Source organism: Pleurodeles waltl, chromosome 2_1 (assembly GCF_031143425.1).
Source record: "Pleurodeles waltl isolate 20211129_DDA chromosome 2_1, aPleWal1.hap1.20221129, whole genome shotgun sequence".
NCBI classification, from domain to species: domain Eukaryota; kingdom Metazoa; phylum Chordata; class Amphibia; order Caudata; family Salamandridae; genus Pleurodeles; species Pleurodeles waltl.
The window spans coordinates 888,554,226-888,577,270 of record NC_090438.1 but is presented as its reverse complement, the minus strand read 5'-3'; the positions used below and the strand labels follow the sequence as shown (position 1 = coordinate 888,577,270).

Below are 23,045 nucleotides of genomic sequence, written 5' to 3'. Positions count from 1 at the left end.
GTGGGTGAACGAATGAACGAGTATGTTTTAGTTGTCAAGGATGTTACTTGTATCAACAAGGTAACATTGATCCGGATGTTGATGTAGTTATCAATGGGACTAAAATTAAATTATTAGTAGATACAGGGGCCCGTTTAACTATTATAGCACAAGATAAGTACAAGGAAAGTTGGACCTCCAAGATTCTTTATCCTCCAGATGTGGCCACAGTTGCATTTGAGGGCAGTAAGATTGATTTATTGGGTTACTTTTGGGCATCTTTGACTACCCTGGGTAAGACTTTGCGAGGTAAGGTTTATGTTGCCAAGAAAGGTATCAATGTTTTAGGGCTGCTTCATCAAGCAGAATTCAATCTTATTATCAAGCCGGGTTGTGATAAACCGGTTGTAATAGAAAAGGAAGATTCGAGTTCTATCAAAGTTGCTTCTAGTCAGGTACATGATTGGCAACAGAAATTTAATAAGTTATTTTGTGAACAGCTAGGTAAAATCACCAATTACACACATAGGATAAAAGTCAAGCATGATGCGGTTCCGGTCAAACATAAATTAAGAAATGTTCCTCTGAGTGTCAGGTCTGAGTTGTCCAAATTATTAAAAGAAATGTGTCAACAAGGGGTGATCGAAAAAGTTGAAGCAACGTTATGGTTATCTCCTATAGTTTTAGCAAAAAAAAAAACTGGTGATTTAAGAATGTGCGTGGATTTGAGGAGTGTGAATGAGGCAATATGGGTGGACAGTTATCCTCTGCCCAGAATTGATGATTTGATTTCTAAGATTGGTTCCGCCAGGTGGTTTACCAAACTGGACTTAAAGTCAGCTTACCACCAAGTGGATTTAGATGTGGATTCTAGGCATCTAACAGCGTTCGTTACTCCTGATGGAACTTTTCAATTCTGCAAATTACCTTTTGGCTTAGCTTCGGCGGCCGCAGTATTTCAAAGATTAATGTCTGAGATGTTTCCTGATAATCCCAATGTTGTAATCTTTCAGGATGACATTTTGGTATTTTCATGTGATGAATTGACACATGATAAGGCTTTAGAGGAGGTTCTATGTATTTTAGAAAATAGAGGTGTGACGTTAAAAGGAAACAAATGTGTTTTCAAAGCCAGGGAAATTGAATATCTTGGCCATGTCTTTTCAGAGGGTGGTGTTAAGCCCAAACCAAGTTTGGTTAAGAGCATTTTAGAAGCACCAGCTCCAAAATCTAGAGACCAACTTTTATTTTTTCTTGGTTTATGCGAATTTTATGCTAAATTTCTAAAAAACTTTGCAAAAAACACAGAGTGTTTTAGAGTAGCTTTGAAGAACTCTGTATTCACGTGGTCTGATGAATGTAACAGAATGTTTGAACAGATCAAACGTGAAATTGTTGATGTTCCTGTTCTACAGCCATTTTCGGAAAAAGGAAGTACTGTGGTAACTGTTGATGCTTGTGATTATGGTCTTGGAGCTGTTCTTTCTCAATTATCTGATGATGGGAGCGAAAGCACAGTGGGTTTTGCATCAAGAACACTAAGGCAAGTGGAACACAAGTATTCTGTTATTGAAAAAGAACTTCTTGCTTGTGTGTGGAGCATTGAGAAATTTAAACAGTATCTGTGGGGTAGAACCTTCACGTTGAAAACGGATCACAGGCCTCTGGTGGAAATACTATCTGGCAGGAAAGTGAAACGGTCCACAGCGCGTATTGCTAGATTATTTGCTAAGTTACTGGAGTTTACTTTTTCAGTTGAATATATTCCTGGTGGGAAAAATAAGAGAGCAGACTGTTTATCCAGGTTACCTGTAGATGATAGTGAGGAACAGGAATGGGAAACGGAAATAGAGGAATGTTTTGTTGCTTGTGTAACCGAAAGTGACATGCCTTTGGATGAAAAGGAATGGATAAAGGCGGTGATGAATGACAAAGCGTTGTGTGAGGTTATGCGCATGGTCAGAGTAGGCTGGCCTATGGAAAAGTGTTTATCTTCAGAGCTACAACCATTTTGGAAGATCTCTGATGAATTATCTATTGAAGGTGACAAATTAGTCAGAAGGAGGAAGTTGGTTCCACCTTTATGTTTGAGGGGGAATTTGATTACCGCATCACATGCTGGTCATCTGGGGGCCACAATTACCAAAAGAAGATTAAGGTCTGATTTTTGGTGGCCAGGGATGGACAGAGAGATTGATGATTTTGTGAGAAACTGTACGAGATGTTACTCCAGTGATAAGGTGTTAACTACTGAAGGTGTGACTAGTGCATTTGTTCCATCTCCGGCGAGAGCTTGGCAAAAGCTTGGTCTAGATCTTCTTGGTCCTGATCACATTCTGCCTCCAGATATGAGATATTTTGTGGTCATAATAGACCATCTATCCAGATGGGTGGAAGTTGAACCGGTAAGGGTTCCCACTACCCAGGTTGTGATTAACTGTCTTAAGAAAATCTTTAGTCGTGAAGGTTTTCCTGGGCAAATTTTAACTGACAATGGGATTCAATTTGTTTCATCAGAGATGCTCCAATTTTTGAGTAGATGTGGTATCAAGCACATAAGGACTCCGCTTTATCATCCACAAAGCAATGGTATGGTAGAACGATTTAATCGTGTCTTAGTAGATTGTATTCAAGCTTCTTACAGGAATCATTCTTCAGTAGACCTTGCTATAAAGGAGCTAGTATGGTCTTATCGAACCACACCTCATGTTATCACAGGGAAAACTCCTTTTGAACTGATGAGAGGGAGGTTGGCTTCAACAGAATTATGTCCTTTTTGGATGATAAAGTTATTCCATGAAGGTAGTGACCTGAAAAAGGCCTGGGAGGATGCAGAACACAATGCCAATTTGAGTAGTTCACAGAGGTTAGATGAGAATAACAAATTTAAGTTTAAAGAATTGCAAGTGGGTGATTGGGTAAGAGTAAAGAATCCTGTGTTAGTTAAAAAGGGTTTATCCAAATTTAAAGACTTGCAACAAATTTGTGAAATACGTAAGAATGCGGTAAGGCTTTCTGATGGGAGTTGGTGGAGTACTTCACGTATTGCTTTGGATCCGACTGCTCGTAAAATTGTTGAGGATACAAAACAGCTTGAGAGTACTTATCTCAGCAAAACAAGTTGTCCAGGTAGTAGTTGCTACAAAAATAGATTAAGTACCAGAATTTGTCACAAACCTAAGAAATTTCAAGATTTTGTTGTGTATTAGGTGTATTGACATGAAATGTTTGTATATATAGATTTTGGGTCCAACAACATGTGTGGACTACAGCAAGTTAGAGTAATGTAGTAATGAGTTTTTGCTTTTGTTGTTCTAATTCTGTCTTTAATTTCCCAGTAAAAAAAAAAAAAAAAGGGGGGAAATAATGTGGTGATCTGCGTGGGCATGGAACATCTTGACATCAGTACTATGATGTCGTGATGTTCCATGTTCTAGGGTGACGGTTGGGGCCAGAGAGCTCTGTGCCCTTTTTACATCAATACACATATGTCTTTTGCTCTCTGTAACTTCTGGAATAAATCTGGTTTTAAAGACAAAGCTTTGCTCAACTTACTTCAAGAATCTCTTATACTACAGATACCTAAATCAGTGGTAGTGGTATTCTGCACTTTTTTGAAGGGATTAATTTGTAATAAAATAGGTGCATGGTCCAGATTTTGTCTTAGAAGCTCAGTGCTGGTGCTTCCACATTCAGGAGTGTCCGAAAATCAAAGCTACTTAATGTTGACTCTCCCTCATGCCTCTGTCTGCCACCAGCCTCCAAGTCCTGTCTCTTTCCCACGCTCTTGCTGGTTCCATTTCAGCACTGCTTTACCCCCTTGTCACTTTTTCCCAATGTTTCTGTTACACCTTCTCTCTCTTTTTAGCCTTTCGGTCTCTTGCTCATGGCCAAAGTCTGACGATAAAATCTAAACCCCAGTCCCCAAAAATAAGGGCCACCACCCACAAGTACCGGCACAAAATTAGTCCTGCACCTACACCTACCTTCTTTTGGTGCAGGTTTGGCAGTGTAATAAATGTGATAATATCAATGCAAATATCTTTGAAAACCTACAAAGTTGGTTGTGTACTGGGTATTCACATCTGTTTTTTAACCTTACATTATAGTTTATCGAAACCCTGGCCTTTGGGCATTGGAGCGCAAAACATATAGATTGCCATAGGGTATGTATGGCTATTTTTGCTGATACACTCTGAAGCGAGGAGTAGGGGTTAATAGGTTACATATGATCTTAACAACATGAAAAACTTAATTTCTTCCACGGACGTAGATTATAGTACAGGAAAAACAACATATAGCATTGCACATGAGAGCATGATATGAGGGAGAAATTTAAATTTGCGTGTGCCGTAAAAGCTGGAATAGCTCGAGAAGAGAGAAAATTAGAAATACATATGGTCAGTAAGGTTAGTGGTCAGTAGGAGGGAGAAGATAAGAACATTTTTAAATCGCAAACATTTTTAGGCGTTTCAGTTTTTAGATCATAAACCAAATCAGTACATTATGAAACTCCTCGGTGTTGCAAAATACCGTGACCTTTGCGCGATATGTAGATTTCCTGCGGTGTCTTTTGTCTAAGCCAGTAATCTTTACTGAGTAAAGTTAGTTTCTGTGGGTAGTGCGTCGCAGGCATTACCCTGTCTGCGACCATTTCATCTCGCGGACTCCCACGCAACCTACAACAAACGAAAAATATGTTTTTCCATTTGTAACAAAACCTGACTGAGATAATGGCGATTTTTTCTGCTCATCGCATTTTCAGGTCGCCTGTTATTATTTTGGGGGCATCCTCCTTTGTTGCGTTTATTGCCTTATCACTTCTTTATAGTTCACGATTTGAAGGAAAGTCAGCAATCCGTGTTTTTGTCATACTTGTATCTAAGAGCACGTTACAAGTGGCAAAAAGATGTGATTTTCCAAAGCCTAATGCAGAAACGTTTACCCATAAAAACAGTCTAAAGGTCACCAAATGGACTCCACGGAGAAACAGTTTTGACAGGTACTCACAACATCACACTCAGTGTTATTGCAAGAAGTTTTGCTCCATAAATGAAGCGACGCGATGGCATTCTATCTCTCACTTTCGGCATGCAAGACGTATTTGCTATCTTTAGAGTGAATCTAGCACCATCTGCAGGTGTCACTCCAGGCGACTGTTTGCTCTTGCTTTGCTTAGAACTGGCCATAAGTAGGTGTCTCTAGTATGAAAGACTAACCCAGCCGTAAAAAGGAGTTTCATGTCTACCATTCACTGAAAATGATGGACTGGGATGTGGCCCCTGGTAATTACCAGTGACTGAGATGAATTCAACCATTCCGTTCATCACCTTTTAAAAGAGAAAAAATAATTAATTGCAGATGATCTTTAACACATTTCTGAGATTAGCAGTCCTGGCATAGAGTGGCATTCACATTAATTTTAATTCCTGCAGCTAATCTTATACCCAGCAAATCATCCTGTCCATATCCATGGTAGAGTATGCCACTGCTGGGCACGAAGCAACTAGTGGTGCCAACACATCTTCATTGTATGAGGTGCTGCGATTCAGCCTTGGTGGGTCTTTGGGCTGTTGAATGTACTTTTTCCCAAATCTTTTCTCATGACTTGTTTTATGCACAACCAGCAATCCTTTTTGCTTGAGTTTTCTGGATGGGAGCAGGTTTTTTATGTCATGCACAACCCTGCTAAATATTGCCACACTGCTAGTCCAAAATCAGCAGTCCATTAAATGACAGAAGGTGTACTGTACTCGTCAACTCTTAAGTTACTCAGGAGATAAAATGAGATAAGTCATTTAGGACCTGATTACAACTTCAGCGGAGGGGATTTCTCCGTCCCAGACGTGACGGGTCTCCTGCCCGCCGAATTACAAGTTCCATAGGATATAATGGACTCGTAATGCGGCGGGCGGGCGGGCGGGATATCTGTCACATGTGGGACGGAGTAATCCCCTCCGCCAAAGACGTAATCAGGCCCTTAATCTTCTAGTCATTATAAATTAACAAGCCATTTATTTGCCAGTTGATTAATCTATATTTGGGCATGTAGGTCTGTGTGTGGGTGTGGGTGTAATTACACTAATAATGACCATTTATGTGGCATGCATCAAATCTCAAACGTTTTTGACACCTAAAGGCTTATTTAAAGTTTGGTGGATGACTCACTAGTTTGTCAGGTGAGTGGAGAGTAGTGCTCCATTCCCCTTGTGAAAGAAAGCCCGGTATACTTAAGAGCTACAAAATAGAGCAAGCAAAATGTGAATTTGGGAGAGGAGTCAAAGTCAAACTGAACCCCAATTTATTGGTATAATTTACTACCCAATTTAATGGTGATAATTTTATCAACCATAGAAAAATTAAATATTGAGGCCCTCATTACGAGGCTGGCGGTCATCAGACCTCCAGCCTCGCTGTGGTGGTCTTACTGCCGCGGACCTGGCGGTAAAGAAAGTAGCATCACAAGTTGTGGGGTTTGGCAGAAGCCAAACTGCCAAAAAAGCCACCTGACCCGCCGGTGCGGTCGCACTGAGGCAGTGAGCACCTCCAGCCACCGTGGTAGGCCTCAGCCTGCTGGATTACAAGACTGCAGACTGCCAGGCTTTACATGACGGTCACCCTGCCACGAAAACCCTGGCGGTAATACACCCGGCGACAGGAATCCTCATTCCTGTCACTGGCACACACATGCAAACATGTCCCCACACCTCTATGCACCCCCCACCCTTCCACACATGTACATACAACCCCCAACCATACACATCCATCCAAACACCCCCACCCACCATTCTCCCTGCACGCATACATAAACTCACTCCCCCCTGCAACGCATACATACACTCACCCGCTCTCCCCGTACACTCATACAAACACATGCACCAACAAACACCCCCCACCTCACCATCCACAAACACTCACACGAGCTCCCACATCCACAATCATTCACACCTGCACCCCATCCACACGCGCTTACATTTACACACTCCCCCTCCACATACGCACACTTGCAACACGCACCCCCCTCACTCGGTCACAAACATGCTATCATACACCCCCATTCGCACACATACATGCACACACCACCCACATGTAAAGAACCCCCCTTTTCGGACGATCACCTTATCTTTTCTGGCGAGCTGGTCATCTAGGAGGGGATGGGTCCTGGCAGTTTTGCACCACCTGCACTTTAACGCCAGCAAGAATCCGCCAAGCCATATTACGGCTTGTAATACGGCAGGTGAAATCTTGCTGGCTTGGCGGTGCAGGCAATGCACCCGCCTCCTCGGAGTTGGCCTTCCGCCCATAAATGGGTGGAATTTCTCCAAAGACTCCTAAAATGACAGGCACCAGACCACCAGCACTGGCGGTCTGTTGGCTGCAGTGGTTTCGGCGGTCTGTCAAAAAGACCGCCTAAGCCGTAATGAGGGCCAGAGTTCATATCTGCCAAGACTTAAAAGTATGCTTTGTGTGATATATGCAGCTGTTTTGAGTGGGTGTGTAATCCATTTGGCTCCATCACAAGGGATTGGAACTGATGACAGCAGCTTACACAGGGGTCTTAGTAACAAATACAGAAACCCAATGAGCTATCTTACTATCTTAAAAGTTTACCCCTGTGCTCTGCAGCTAACCCATTAACCCTCTTAAGACTACTGTATGATGAAATACACTAGAGACCTGTAGATTACACACAGATTTCTGCCTCAAATGAATTTTCTACCAAAGCTGTTTTACCAGTATTAAATAAGGAAATGTGTTGGGTACACACAAATTTGTACGGCTGGTGCCTTGACACCACATTAATCCCTAGTAAAGTAAGCCATCACATTTCTCATTATTTTCAATTTCTGTGATGACATAATTTGCAAAATAATATATTTCATTTGCACCACTATAAGCAGTCAATGGTTCTGCCCCTCATGACTCCAACCTGCAGGACTTCACATCCTTTCTGCTACCTTCTATCCCGAGTTTGTGGTTCCCAGAATGTAATTTTTCCATTGAAAGGGCATTAAAGCTGGGTGATCTTTTAGGATATCTTACATTTGCTGCCCATGCTACATTGTGAAATACAGTGATGTTAATAACACACACACACACACACAGGAAGTACTTCCTCCACATCCAACTTGTAGGTTTTGGAAGGATACTAAGAATTAAAATGTTTTGCATTATACCAGTCTCCTTCATGTCTGCATGTGTATACCTATGGATAGTATTTGGTACTGTATTAAACGTGATTGGTGTTATATTTGTGTCTGTCTTCACTGCTCTCACCTGCTTTCCTCTTTCCCTTGCTGCCTTGCCAAGCTTGGTCACTGTGTAAGTACCCACCCACTTACTCTACAAACTGTCTTGTTTTAAAAACAGTGGTGTTATTTTGCACGCCTCAGCATCACTCTCCTCCCTTTAGAGTATATAAAACTGTAGGTTGAAGGGGAGAACACTGTGACAGAAGTCATGATTCCCTATTGTTTAGTTGCCTGACTAGCTGATTACGCAGAAGATTAGTGGACAGCAGCTGGACACATGGGGGCAGTTGCAAAGAGGAGAGGTGGGTGATTGGAGCTAAAGGTTACATGGTAACTGTTTTTTACTTTACACATCTTCATCTCGAAAGCTTGTGTTATAACTGTGGGGCTTTACCTTCTAGATACATGGCCAACATCTCTTTGACTTAAGTCACCAATATTTTCCTTGATCTGTCATAACAGGAGGTGGCTATTCTAAGACTGGTCAATGATGGGAATGTAACCGTGTACTTGCAATGCCCATTGCAGCTGGATTCATGAGGTTTGAGTTTGAGTTCTACCTTTCACACTTTACTTCCCTATGTTATATTCCCTAATTTGGGAGTAACTCGAAATACCATAACCACAATATTACAGGTTATGTAACAGTGGACGTTAGATTTTATTATTTGTTAAAAACAACTGCCAACCAGTGGGCATCTGAAATGGGCCTAACTGGTCTTCCTTACACAAAAATCTTTGTTGCAACAGAAGCCGACCACATTTAATTTTGAAAAGTGTGTCAAACACTCCATGATACAAAATGTATCAATGATTACACATAATAATTTGCAGTGTGTGTAGTCAAAGCATTTCAATCACAGCAGATTACATTTTCCCAGCCATGCTCTTAATATTTCACTTATCTGAATCTAGTTCCTAGGTTAATTATTAAGACATTCGCTTGTTGTCCACACAGTGTGACGTTCCTCAAAAGACTGATTCTCTGTGGCAAAGCCTATCCCCTAATCCACAGATTCAGAGATTCAGAGAGCGGTTGGACTGCCATTGGAAGTGATCCTTCTCCTAATGGGTGTTCAACATCTGTCAAATCTATTTTCTGAAGCATTTTTTGAACTCCTTCTATATTGCCAATCAGGTTCCTTGTTGAGGGCTTTCTTATTTGTAGTTTTCGAACAGCGAACGTCTGGTATTTTCTAATGTTTAGCTCTGCATGGGACCTTATAAAGAAAAGGGAAGGCTGACACCTAAACCTTGTTTTTGCCTACAGTTGTAATTTTTAAAACGTAGGCTTATTCCCAATATTTCCGTGTATGGTCAGGGTACGTGTACGTTACAAAAAGTAACTGAAACGTGCAATAGTGGTAGCAGACTAGATAGCACTTGAGGAAAAAAGATTACAAGATTGCAGTATTGTTTCATTTTACAGCTTATTTACATATCTCTGACGCCTTTTACAGGGCATTCTGGGGCAGACGTTTCAAGGCAATATGGGTTGTGTGGTGGTATTGATATCTGTTTGTGGGGTCTTCTATGGGGTCCTATACTAATTAGGCAGTATATGTGATTTCAAATGGAGTTTATTAATGTGTGTTTTATCCAGCGGTGACTCCATGTATTGACATTCTAGCCACCCATTATTGTGCCTTCTTGCCTAATAAAGCTTCCTTTTTTTTCAAAAAAAGCTGTAATAATAATAATAACAATAACATTAGTGACGATCATGTTACTCCGGGTGGCATTTACAGTTTTTGTGTCCCAGCTAAATCATATTCCTCCTACTTTTGAATGATAAAAGGCTGAGTTATCTTATCGGGATTTCAAATCACATTGAGCTGGACTATGTGAAGCATGCCCTTCATGAATTAATACGGATACCACTCCACATGAATAATGGGATACTCTCTGCTTCTTCACCTATACAGCCAGAGTATGGTACTTTAGCAAAGTGTCCCTTCTGATTGAGATTGCATAGCAACCCTCGTTGCTGTTGCAGGCAGTGTTTTACTGCAAGGTCTGCAGTATGTACTGAAGGCAGAGAGGTGATGCAGGTAAATTTCTTCTAGTTCTTTTTCAAGCCGCCCTTGGTCATAAGATGTGGTCACACCCAAAAATGCATTCTTCTTGCTATTCTCTCTAAAATTGTGACTTATCAATGATTAAAGTTGCAAAGAACATGTTGTAAAACATCTGGCCATCTACTAATGAATTCCCTTTCCAACCTGGCAATGTCACCCTGGTGCACTAATCTCTAGTCATAACCAAGGCTATGTATGTGGAGGAAACGACACGTACGGGACTTCAGGGGACAGCTTGATTGCATGTGGTGCATTTATTTTCTTCTTATGGAACCGGTTTTCCACTCTGACTGGCGGACGGGGAAACCACCGTTTTGGGTTATGGAAGTTTTTCACAGATTAAATAGCAAAGCTGTTCATTCATATTGCACAGAAGCACAAACAGATTACAACCGCTTGCCTGCACCAGTAACTGCGCACAGTAAGTGATTCTCTTTAGATGTTTTAGATGTGACATCTGATGTGCTAGAATTTTTACCTGTGTAATTATACAGTGTTTGAGAAACATCATATTGTGACATGGTATTTGCTGGAAAAATGCAGCAGTTTTCGCAAGCTGCCTTCCCATATCAGAGCATAGTTTTTTCATCATTTTAGACAAAGCACTGCGCTCAGTAAATCTAATCACATCTCCATTTATCCACACTAAAGCCCGTATCACTTGGCCCATAACTATGTAACGGCCAAAATGAAATAAAAATCACCCCACTGATTATTTATGTTGTGCTGAGAATTAACAGTGGTGTGTGTATCCATTTGTAAGGTGTTGTTTCTTGTGTTTTTAGTTACGATCAGGTGGCGCCCAGGTTTTGGAAGGCTGTATAGCAGAGATACCCAACATCTCAAGCTTGGACATTTCAGACAATGGTGAGTAATTAAAACATGTACTACTGTGTATCACCTAAACAAAATATTACATGACACCTTGTCATTTTCAAGCCCCTACCATTGTAAGTGATCTTATACAGCGGTCTTTTTAACAACTATTTGTGTTTGTTGACCCTAGTTTTCACGCAGGTCATTCACTTAAATGAAGCAGCGTGCCAATAAAGTATTATATATATACATATATATATCACCTAGAGGCGGTCGCTAGTAGGTAGTTATAGTTAAGACCTAGTTTCTATAGAAAAAGCATTTTTTTGTTTTGCTAATAACTTTGCTTATAACTTTGGCGCTGCTGTCTGAATCTTCATGAAAATTTCCCAAACACTTTCATGCTCACTTAAGCTGCTGTCTGGAAAGTTTTGGGGTGATTCGTCAGGGGAGGGCCGAGAAAAAGGTGGTTCCCAAAATGCGTTTTCTCCATTCATTTTCCAGAGAGATTTTGAACATCGATAGAGCCAAAACCCGTGGACAGAATTACACAGAATTTGGCAGAAAGGTAGCTCTTGGTCCAGAGAGGGGAATTTCTGTTATTTGGTGTAAATCTGGTCAGTAGGTTTTTAGTTATTAAGTGATAAATAAATTTGTATATGTAGGGACGCAGATCTGTGGCGACAGAAGGAGTACTGTGATTGGCTGGTCGCAAGCTGTGGGAAAAGCAGCGGCCACCATCTTATGCACCGGTGCATGGTCCTGGGGGATGAAATTTTAGCCTGATAACAATAAAAGGGGTCAGGGTCGAGGTACTCTGACCCCTTGATGTATAATGAGTGACTGAGGGCCCCTTTATGATTGTATAATGATTTAACACTTTTTATTTTTTCACTATTGTGGTGTCTCAACTCCATCGCAGCTCTCAGTGCGGCCCACCACGTGTAATGTCACGACGGAGATGCAAACTCTGCCCCACAATTAAAAATAAATTCACTCATACACTCATGCACCCACTCACAGACTCACTCAGACCCTCATTCTGCCCCTCATAAACCCATTCAGACCCTCATGTACACACTCACAGACCCAGTGTTAAACTCATGCACCCACTTACAGACCCACACAGACCCACATGCTCTCACTCACACCCTCATGCTGCCACTTTGAGATCCATTCAGATCCTTAATTACTCTCTCACAGATCCACTCACACCCACATTTAGCTACTCACAGACCCAATCAGACTCTCATGCACCCACTCACAGACCCACCCATCACTCATGCACCCACTAACAGTCCCACTCAGACCTTATAAACCCACACACACAGACCCAGTCTGACCCTGAAGCATCCACTGACAGACCCCCACAGACCCTCATATAGAAAGTGACAGACCCACTCAGACCCTTATGCATGGACTCAGAGATCCACTCATACACTGATGCACACACTCACAGACCCCACCAGACCCTCATTTACACACTCACAGACCCAGTCAGACTCTTTTGCAGCCAGTGACAGACCCATTCACACCCTCAAGATTGCAGACACAGACCCACTAACACCCCTATACATCTAGTCAGAGATCCACTCATACCCTTATGTACACTCTCATAGACTCCCTCTCACCCTCATGCACCCACTCACAGACCCACTCAGACTCTAATGCACCCACTCACAGACCTACTCATACACTGATGCACCCACTCACAGACTCACTCAGACCCTTATAAACCCACTCACAGACCAAGTGAGACCCTTATTTACCCTCTCAGATACCCACTTTAACCCTTACATTCACACTCATAGACCCACTGGCACCCTTATGCCTGAACATCATATTTATTTACTATATTAAAAAAATTATACATAGTTATTGAAAAAGCAATAATGCCCCAGAGGCGTTGTAGTCAGGATGTATTTAAAAATAAAAAGACATAGAAATTCACTGAAAAAAACAAAGGTTACATGGACGTTATAGTTAGGCTGACATTTCATACGTACAAAACCATAGAAATTCAGCAGTTATAGTTACCTCACATAACAATAACTTGCACTTGCGTAATGCACTGCTTACGACCTCACATGTTACATCACTGATGACATGGTCGGTGACATTACTGATGACATCACTGATTACATATCGAAAGACATCACTGATGACATCATCCAGTGTGTGCTAATGGTTCTATAGATGTGTGAGTAGTTGCACGGGTGGATCTATGGGTGTGTGAGTTCTTGATTTAGTTTGTGTTTGTGACAGAAAGTGGACCTCACAGTAGTTGTATAGGTGAATGAGCTGCTTTATGACTGGGTGCATTAGTTGAGTGAGTGGGTGTGTGAGTGGGTATGTGTGTCTGTTTGTATTGTTTAGTGTCTGCATATGTTTGTGAATGTGTCAATGAGTGTGTGGGTTAGCTGTGCTGCTATGGGCACATATAAGTTGGCTGTATCTTTTGTCTGCTATCCAAAGTGCCAGTTCAGCACAAACAACAACAATAACCAATCTCCCTAGACTCATCATTGAGTTGTCCAGACCCCTCCTAAACAATATAGGAACATTGTGACTGTTCTTGGAGACATGATTACTGTTCAGGGAAAGTGGAGAGTGTGGTTGTGTTGAATTTAGCAAGGTGTTTCTCTCTCCCTCATAAGTGCTTGTCTTGAGCTGTACAATTACAGAATGATGCTATATGTGACCCTTAGGTTTCAATTATGATCCAATTTCCACCTCAAGCATTTAACAAATGTCTCATAAGTAGACTTGGCGGTACTCCCAGCACTCTTGGAGGCTGAGCAGCAAGGGACAGGGTGCTGCCTTCAGAAATGAACGCTGTTTTGATGGCAGAGTAGTGGGAAGAAAAGTTATCTAAAGCATATCATCAACAGTGATGGGTGTAATCTTGGGGGCTTGATCAGGGTCCTCCCCTTAATTGGTGGTTCTTCTTGATCACCTTGACAGGTTTGTTCCAGAGTCCATCTGTTCCAAATCATCTTGTAGTATGTTATTCCTCTACATTATGATCCTCTTCAAATTTCCTAGCACCCAGCCATCGCCTGTTTAACTTTCAGTTTGGTTGCTGTCAGTCCTAGGGGGTATCTGTTTTCTCATAGATCTTTGAAGTTTGGGGCATGGTATTTGCAGACATTTTTCAATGGTCCATTTCTCAATCTATTCTCTGGTTTTTGGGGGTTCTGTTAAGTAATAGGCTCCTCTGCCATCAGTCACTTTTAGCTTGGTGGCAATCATCAGCATAAACCTTATGTACACTGATAATAAGGTTTGCTTAATTTTGCAGGTTTGCTATGTTCCTCTAAACTGCAGCCGTATTGTCTGGTAATAGGAAAGTTTTGCTGTCCTGGAGTTTGTAAGGATAATTTTTTTGTGCTAGTTGAAGTATGCAGTCCCACTTCCTGTAATGGAGAAAGCAGGCTACCACTGGCCTCAGTCGAGCCCCTGGAAAGGGCATTTTCACAGGAACTCCATGCACTGCTGTACGGCAGCCGGAAGTGTCCTGGATTGCAGGCCAATCTTCAAACAAGAGCTGAGTGTTTGAGTGGACGTGTGGGGATGTGTGTGTCGGGGTGGGGGTGGAGGGGTTCCCTCTATTTTATCTTTTAAAACAACCGTTCAAGCCCTCTCTTTTTTGCTCTAGAAAGTGCATATTGTATCTCCGAGGTTCAGTTGTTTGTCCTTGATTCTAACAGAAAGCATTTGCTGTTCAGCGTGTAGGAGGGAAAGGTCTGTGTCCTTGTGTCAACTTTGTTTCAAGAGTTTTTAATAGCATTGACATGTCTGAGTTTGTCACAGCCCCAGGATAGTCTTCATCCCATCTGTTGTACAGGACATCTTTATCATCAAGTTGCTTTCTTTCTGACTCTGTAGACCGTGATGCGGAGGTATCCAACAACAGCACCCTGAGTCTTCCAATTTCTTAATTGGTTGGGTTAGAAGCAATAAACAAAGCTGCCGGGAGCCACAGCATTGAGGGACATTGCAGACCTAGCTCTGTAGTGACATTTTTTTTGAGGGGTAATTTTCTACACATGTGCCCCTGTTTCCACTTGGTACTGCTAGAAAGCAGGCTCATTTGATTATGTGCTCCCAGTCAAAGAACCAATAAGCCACCAGACACTGGAGTCTTGTCTGGCCTGTGCTACACAGCCTATGGTGTCCTCTGTGGTCAGGGCCATGTTCACCACCAGGTCATATGATTCCTGGGGGGAGTGGGAGATACTGATTCCCCCACAATTAGTGGCAGGGTGAAGGTCCCATACCACCAAGAGGCCTCACCCAACCAGTATCCAGATCGGATAAACACTTGGAACACTCACCAGCTGAAGGAGGCATTGGGAGTGGGAATTCCCTGGTCTCTGGCATCTGCTCATCAGCAGTAGGAGTTGGGGACTGGGGTGGAACAATGCCCCTCTCTGATGGGGCCCTGGGCCATTCTGCACAACTCCACCAGGTCAGCCACAGCAGGCTCTGAACTACATGCAGGGCCCTGCGCCAATATGTCAAACTCTGGAGATGTCATACATAACTCAGAATGCATGCAGTATTTTTGTTATTTTGAGCTCAGTAAGTGCCAGTTACGCAGGATTTATCCAGGCCACACTTGAGAGTTGAGATTTTACTTCTAGTCCGCCATCTTGACTAGCCACTCTCCTCAACACAAAAGAATCTTGGAGGTGGTTAAAATGCCTAAACAGAGCTGAATATCCCTTCTGGGCACTCACTCCTTCCTGCAAAACTCCTAAATAGAGTCTTTCTAAATAGTAGTCTCCCATTCTTTACAGGTACTCAGGGCCACCTGTAACCCCTTGACTTTTCTGTTTGCGAAAATAGACAATATGAGATTGCTTCCAGGATTGAAAGCTATGCTCAAAAGTAGTTGCAAAGTAGCGGGCTGCAGTAGACCACCTAGAAAAGCAAGAGGGCAATAATTGAAATAGATGATACTAAAATATGAACCCAACAAGGCGGAAGAACAGATTTCTTCATAAGAAGTGGAGAATTGTTGAATGAAGAATGGTATCGAATGAGGGTTACAATATTACGCCCTGCTTAAGTCAGGGGATTGAATCGCCTAATATAAAAGGTATTACCATAATGAAGGGTAAGTTGTTTGACAACCTCCTTGCACCTTCTTATGACTATCAATGTGGTGGAGTTGTTTAAAAAAAAATCTGTAAGTGGACGGAAAGAGAGATTGTATTATATTAGTTTGTTTGTTTTTATGCATAAAATAAAAGCTGTACTATAATGAAGGCTCCATTACTGTCCAATCTTGACTTCACTTAAAAACTAAAGTAAGACAATGTTGAAGTCGCCAATGCAGTGCCTTATATATAGTTCTGGTATTTGTTCAGTATGAAATGAAGGTTGGATGGGACAGGAGCCTTCCTTATAGTTCTGCTGTATCTTCCTATGTCATAGGAAGAAAAACAGGACAGAAATGAAGGCTGCATTACTGTTCCATGTTTATTCCATGTAGAAACAAATGGTGGACTATCCTTATGAAGGCAAGGAGGCCTTCATTGAAGTCCTGCTTTTGTTTCTATGTAAAAGGAAGATCCAGATGGCCCATTACCAGATTTGGATTTAATATACCAATGCAGAAATGCACAGATATGCACAAATGTCACTTTCTCAACAAATGTGCACTTGCTCCTGCTTTGGTTTTCAAATGTTACAGCATTAAAGCTGGAGAGGTTGGTTTTGCCAATACTTGTTAAATGTACTCCGCATCCATATTGTTTTTATTTGCTGACTGCACTTTTCTACCCTATGCTTCCCATATGTACATGTATAAGTGTGCATGTGTATGCAATCTTCCTCTGAAAAACATTCAGTGTTAGTGGGATTTAAGAGTAGTTTATACTGCAGATGACATATTCCACACAACTGTATATGTGAATGTCTATCATTAAAAACTGATACCCCTTGCATGATGTCATGACAGTTCCTTTGAAAAAGCGCTACCTTTAACCTAATGTATTTATTATTTTTTGCTCAGTCCATTTCTTTGGTTTGTTCTCCACATTCATTGTATACTAATTTGTGTACACATATTGTGTTCTCTCGGCGTCAATTCTCTAAAAATGAGCCAGTGCACAATGCAATGAAGGGCTCATGTAGAGACTAGTTTAAAACTTTTCAAGTTGTGAAAAAGATACATTTTTCTGATGGCGGTGGAGGGAAGATGGCAAATTTGATCCAGTGTCTTCAGATGATGTCCGTTCATACGCCTCTGTGCTGCACTTGCCAAACGTTTCAATAACTTGCGGTTTCCATGTGTATTCCTGCTACACAGGCCTGGAATCGGACCTCTCAACCCTTGTTGTGTGGCTGAGTAAGAACCGGTCCATAAGGCACCTGGCATTAGGCAAGAACTTCAACAACATGAAGTCCAAGTAAGTGATTTTCTGTTTCCATTGCCATCCAAGTTAAATCTGCTTGTTCGCTATGAACGTGGATGTGATTTTTTTTCATTTTTTTTCCAGAAATCTTACACCAGTCCTTGATAACTTGGTACACATGATTCAAGATGAGGATTCTGTAAGCACAGACATTACTTTATGAATTATAAGTATTTGTGCGTGCATGTATATATTGTATTGTATTGTAGTTGTATTTATATCACACTTACTACCCCTGATGAGGCGTTGCAGAGCTTTTTGGTGAGCAGCACGCTACTCCCGAACCCAAAAGGATTAGTGGTGGATTAGTATAGGGAAATATGAGTACAATATTAGTATTCGAATAGGGTGGTACAAGTTAATTTGAGCGGAGGACATGTGAGTTTGTTAGTTGGATTGAATAGAATAATGGTGGGATAATGGAGGGAAGAATCCAGAAGTGATAATTGGGAAATCATAGTAGTAAGATGAGGTTTGGGATAAGTAAAGGGGAGATGGAGAATGGAAGAGTCTGTAGAAAGGGTTTAGGGAGATCATAGTAGTTAAGTGGGGATTGGGATGAGTCAGAGATAAATGAGGGAGAATTCAGTAGGGTTGTTTGGAGATCAAAATCATATATTGAGGTTTGGGATGAGCCAGAAGAGGTAGACAAGGGAAGAGTCCGGGAAGAGTTATTTTGGAGATCATATTATTAGAATGGGTTTGGAATGAGTCACATAGTGAATATATATATATATTTATTTTGGAAAGGTTGTGATACGTATATAATATGTGTATGTATTCGTTCACTAAAAAAAACCAATGGTTACAAGTACGTTATAGTTAGGCTCACATTTTAAATGTACGAAGCCATAGAAATTCACCTGTTATAGTTAGAGTTCTTTCAAGTAACTATAAATCTTGCCCAAGGTAACTATAACTCGCGCCCCCACCATGCACAGTTTTTGTATGAATAATTTTACAACAGATATTACAGTGATATTATCAATGATGTTATAAAAGTGTCATGAGTGCTGTAATATTTGGGGTAATTAGCAGTGCATGGTGATGGCGCGAGTTATAGTTACTTTAGGGCGCGAGTTATAGTTACTTGAAATAACTCTAACTACAACAGGTACATTTCTATGGCTTTGTACATTTAAAATGTGAGCCTAACTATACCTTACCTGTAACCTTTTTTTTTTTTAAAGTGAATTCCTATGTTTTAAAAAATTCTGTCTCCTAACTGTAATGTCCCTGCAACCTTTGGTTTTTGCAGTAAATTTTTATGTTTTTTTTTAACGTAAAGTAATTTTAATTACTGTGTGTTAATCCAGCCGCCGCCGCGCACAGCCTTTGGCTGTGCAGGACGAGGTTGTCCAAAGGGCCTGGCCTGCCTCCAGGCCCTGCGGCCAACCCCACTATAACCACCAAACCCCACTCGATGCACGTCCTTTGGCGATGTGTGAGAGTGGTTGGCTGCAGGGGCTGGCCTGCCGCCAGACCCTGCTGCCAATCCCATATAACCACAGCAACCCTGCGCCGCACATAGCCTTTGGCTGTGTGTGGCAGGGGTTGGCCATAGGGTCTGGTCTGACGCCAGGCCATGCGGTCAACCCTCTTTAAGCCCAAAACCCCGCAACACTCATGGCCGAAGATGTTTGGAGCTTAAAGGGGGCAACATTTTTTTTTAAGCATATCTTTATTAGCATTTAACACAGAGAATCCTGGGGAAAGTTCGGGCAACAAGGAGCCACATGGTTATCGACGTGTCTGGCTCCCCTTACAATAGTAATTTAGGCAGTAGGCAGTCAGATATATGCTGTGCATCACTACAAGACATTACATGTACAATAAACATATGCTTCAAAGCACATTTAAAGAAACTTGCAGCTTTATAATATATCATAAGGCAGATATTCCCAGCAGGGCTCCCAAATCTATGCCCTATCTGCCCTCCCGACATATCCCGGGCAGGTGGAGGGAATATTGTCACGATACATGAAAATAACCATGTTCAGGGCAGGGGGGGCTGACCGGCAGGGGGCAGCCAAAAAACAATCCTTAAAAAAAAAAAAGGAGGGGGAGAATAGGGAAGGGTGTCCGTGAGCTCCCTTTACCCCTAGGAACATTTGTTACAATCACACTGTTACTCTCCAACATACCTTATCAGGGACCCCCAACTCCAGTCTGATGTGTGTGTCCCCTCCACAGATTGTCCCCCGGCTCCCAAGTTCCAGAACTGTCAGAAGGGGTCAGTGTCGCTCATCCACTTCAGACAGGCCAACTAACATATCTGCCCACATTTCCAAATCACGCTCAACATGCTCATGCGCACAGCAGAGAGCTGTCTTTCTTCAGCTACACCCCATTCCTGCAGATCCACCAGCCACCTGCCTCCAGATGGAGCTGCGGCCGGTTCCAAATGTAAAGGGGGCAACATTAAATATATATATATCTTTAGTGGGGGTCTCATGATTCACCCCCACCCTCCCACCACCCAGGACCACCACCCTCCCAGGCCTACATAATAAAAAAACGTAAGGGGGTCGGTACAACCCACCACGGGCGTCGGGGACTAAAATCTCCCTGAGGCTACATAATAAAATGATTTAGGGGGGCCACACAGACATCCCCAGGTACCAGGGGCCACCACCGCCCGTGACAAAGTAAAAAAAATATATAGGGGGGGGGGGGGGCGCACTGATTCCCCCAGGACCCAGAGACCGCCTCCCCGTGCCTACTTAATAAAAATTATGGGGGGCCGTGCACCCCCACACACCCGGGCCCCAGGGACCACAACCTACCTACCTGGGGCTACATAATGAATAATCTTAGGGGATCCATGCGTATCCCCCCTCCCGAGGACGACCTCCTTCCTGGGGCTATTTTAACAATATTTCAAAGGGAGGGGGCACAAGGACCCCCTGGGGCCCTGGGGCCCACCGCCTCCCTGGGGGCCAAATACTTTTTTTTTTTTTAAAGGAAGGTGGGCCACGCTGTCAGCTCCTACCAAGCAAAAGCATACTGCTACTTCCCAAGGATGGGCACCTCAGGAGGTAGCAGGAGCCTGCCCTGGGGCGTGGTGGACCACAGGGCCACAAGTGGCTCCACGAGGGGGGCCACGTGGCCACCCTCCTTATGTTGTATTTGTCCCTGGGAGGTGGTCCCTGGGAAATGGGGGGCCACGTAGCCCCCCTCAAAAAGTTTAGAATTCATTGTCCCGGGGAGGTGATGATCCCTGGGATGCGGGGGTACCATGCGGGCTCCCCGAATACATTAGAATTGATTGCCCTGAGGAGTTTGCGGTCTCGAGGGTGCAGGGGTGCCATACGGCCCTCCCACGTACATTAGAATTGATTGCCCTGGGAGGTGACATGCAGGCCCCCTGCATACATTTGAACTGATTGTCCCAAGGAGGTGGTTGTCACTGGGGTGCTGGGGAAGCCGCGTGGGCCCCCGGATACTTTAGAATTGATTGCCTCAGGGAGGTGGTGGTCCCCAGGGTGCAGGGGGTACCCCGCAGGCCCCCGCATACATTAGAATTGATTGCCCCAGATAGCTGGCGGTCCCCGGGGCACTGGGGGAGTCACGCATATGTTAGAATTAAGTGTCCCGGGGAGGTGGCGGGCCCCAGGGCGCGGGGGATGTGCTTGCCCCCCTGCATACATTGCATACATTACATTCATTGCCCCGGGGAGGAAGTGGTCCCCTAGGAGCATATATATGCAGTGCCCCCGTGATCTGGCCCACCCAGGGGCAATATTAAAAGCAAGCACGGGAGAATGCGCCTGTTTTTTATTTTTAACTCACGATGAAACTCATGAAAAGTCACGAATTTCGCCGTGAATTTTTTAAAAATTGCTTTTAATCAGAGACATTTAGCTGGAGAAAAATGATGTACCAATATGTATTATTATCCCAGTATACATAAAATGAACCTTGCAAACAAAACATATTTCTGTTATGAGGAAACACCTTCCTCAAAGCTGTCCGAAATAGGGCTGTATGTCAAAAATGTTGGACTTAATTACGTGAAATTACACGAAATGAAAACCGGCTTTTAGTTTATGTTTAGTGCAATTTGCACTTTTTATCAACCCTTGGTTTGATAACTCAGGCTTTGATCAGTTCCTTAAAAATATACAGTGTATGTCACAGCATGCCTTTGAGCATGGGCAGATATTTTGCAGAGTATTGTGATAAGGAAAGGGTGTTGAATAAATAGTAATCCTCGAAAGGCTCAGTATGTATTTGAACCTTGTGGTAATTAGCTGCCTTACATATAATATTGTAATATGTAGTGGTGTCGTATAGAGGTGAAGGTTTTGCTGAATACAGATTGCAATGTGGACGCATTTGTCATAAAAATAGTGTAAACAACAGTGCTCACGTTCTTGTTGTTTGCATTGTGTCCATGTTATTGCACTAACATTTTGCCATCAGTGAGGCATAATTATGGCATGTGGTGAAAAGGCATAATTTCGGGAATTTTGAATAATGCGAATTATGCAAGATTATGCCCACAAAACATAATTTTTTCAGGGCCTTACTTAAACATGTACTAACTAACCTCTATTTGTCATGTGACAAACTAGTTGCAATATGTTTCGAAAAGTATAGATTTTGTACTGAAATTTACAGATAAATTGAACAACAAATTATTCATAACATGATGTACTTATAATATCGATGATCTATCACATAAAGGTATCATTTGGACAGGGATAGTGGACTGTGTAAATGGAAACCTGTGAAAAACTTAAATTGTTTGAGACAAAGGTAGAGGGCCTTGTAAATGTTGCGACTTTAGAAAAAAACTTTATTTAAAGTGTAAAATAAAACAAAAACGTTTGAAAAGATTTGGCATAACCATTGACATTTGATGTACTTGAAATAACAAGTGGTGAAGAAGCACTTTACAACAACTTGGTGCAGCTGTGAACTTAAGCAGATCGTGTTTGGGCCCAACTGGAGAGCTGACATGAGTGTACAGTAACAAAACTGTTTATCTGTAGAAAGGGCCAGAGGGTTCTTTGCTCAGTTCTCCCTCATAGTACCGCTGAACTTTGACCAGGATGCTCTATTGCCCAGGGTGAATTATGGGTTAGATAATACGGGTTTGATAATACCCCTTTGTGTAGACCAACCTTAAATATATCAGTTTGTGTGCATCTATAGGGTGTTCCTGTTATCACTTTGAAACCTTATCAATTTTTAAGTAGTTTTTTTGGTCAGTGTGTGAAGTATTGTTTCGTGGACTAACATTGAGGGCCTTGATATCTTATCTCACATTTTATAGCACTGCTTCTCTTAGCTATATTGCTCCGCTGACTGGATGCTTAATCTGATCTATGGATGTAAATGCTATTGATCCTGACATGGCATGTGGCCTCATGTGAGCTGCTGATTAATTACTTCAAGGAATGGATTCTATTTCGTTTAGAAACTAAAGGATGCTGTTTGTAATGGAAATGATTCATATGTATAAGAAAACGGCGACAAGTGGAATGGCT

The 23,045-nt window shown here is 42.3% G+C and overlaps 1 protein-coding gene across 1 annotated transcript in view; it reads left to right on the top strand.

Annotated features, from left to right (window-relative positions):
- The window catches only part of CARMIL1 (capping protein regulator and myosin 1 linker 1), a 993,695-nt gene that overhangs the window by 601,334 nt on the left and 369,316 nt on the right, over positions 1–23,045 (top strand). Inside the window, exons 18-20 of the mRNA XM_069218803.1 lie at positions 11,095–11,176; positions 17,445–17,544; positions 17,635–17,689. Coding sequence (XP_069074904.1) covers positions 11,095–11,176; positions 17,445–17,544; positions 17,635–17,689 — 237 coding nt within the window. The remainder of the gene's footprint in view (positions 1–11,094; positions 11,177–17,444; positions 17,545–17,634; positions 17,690–23,045) is intronic.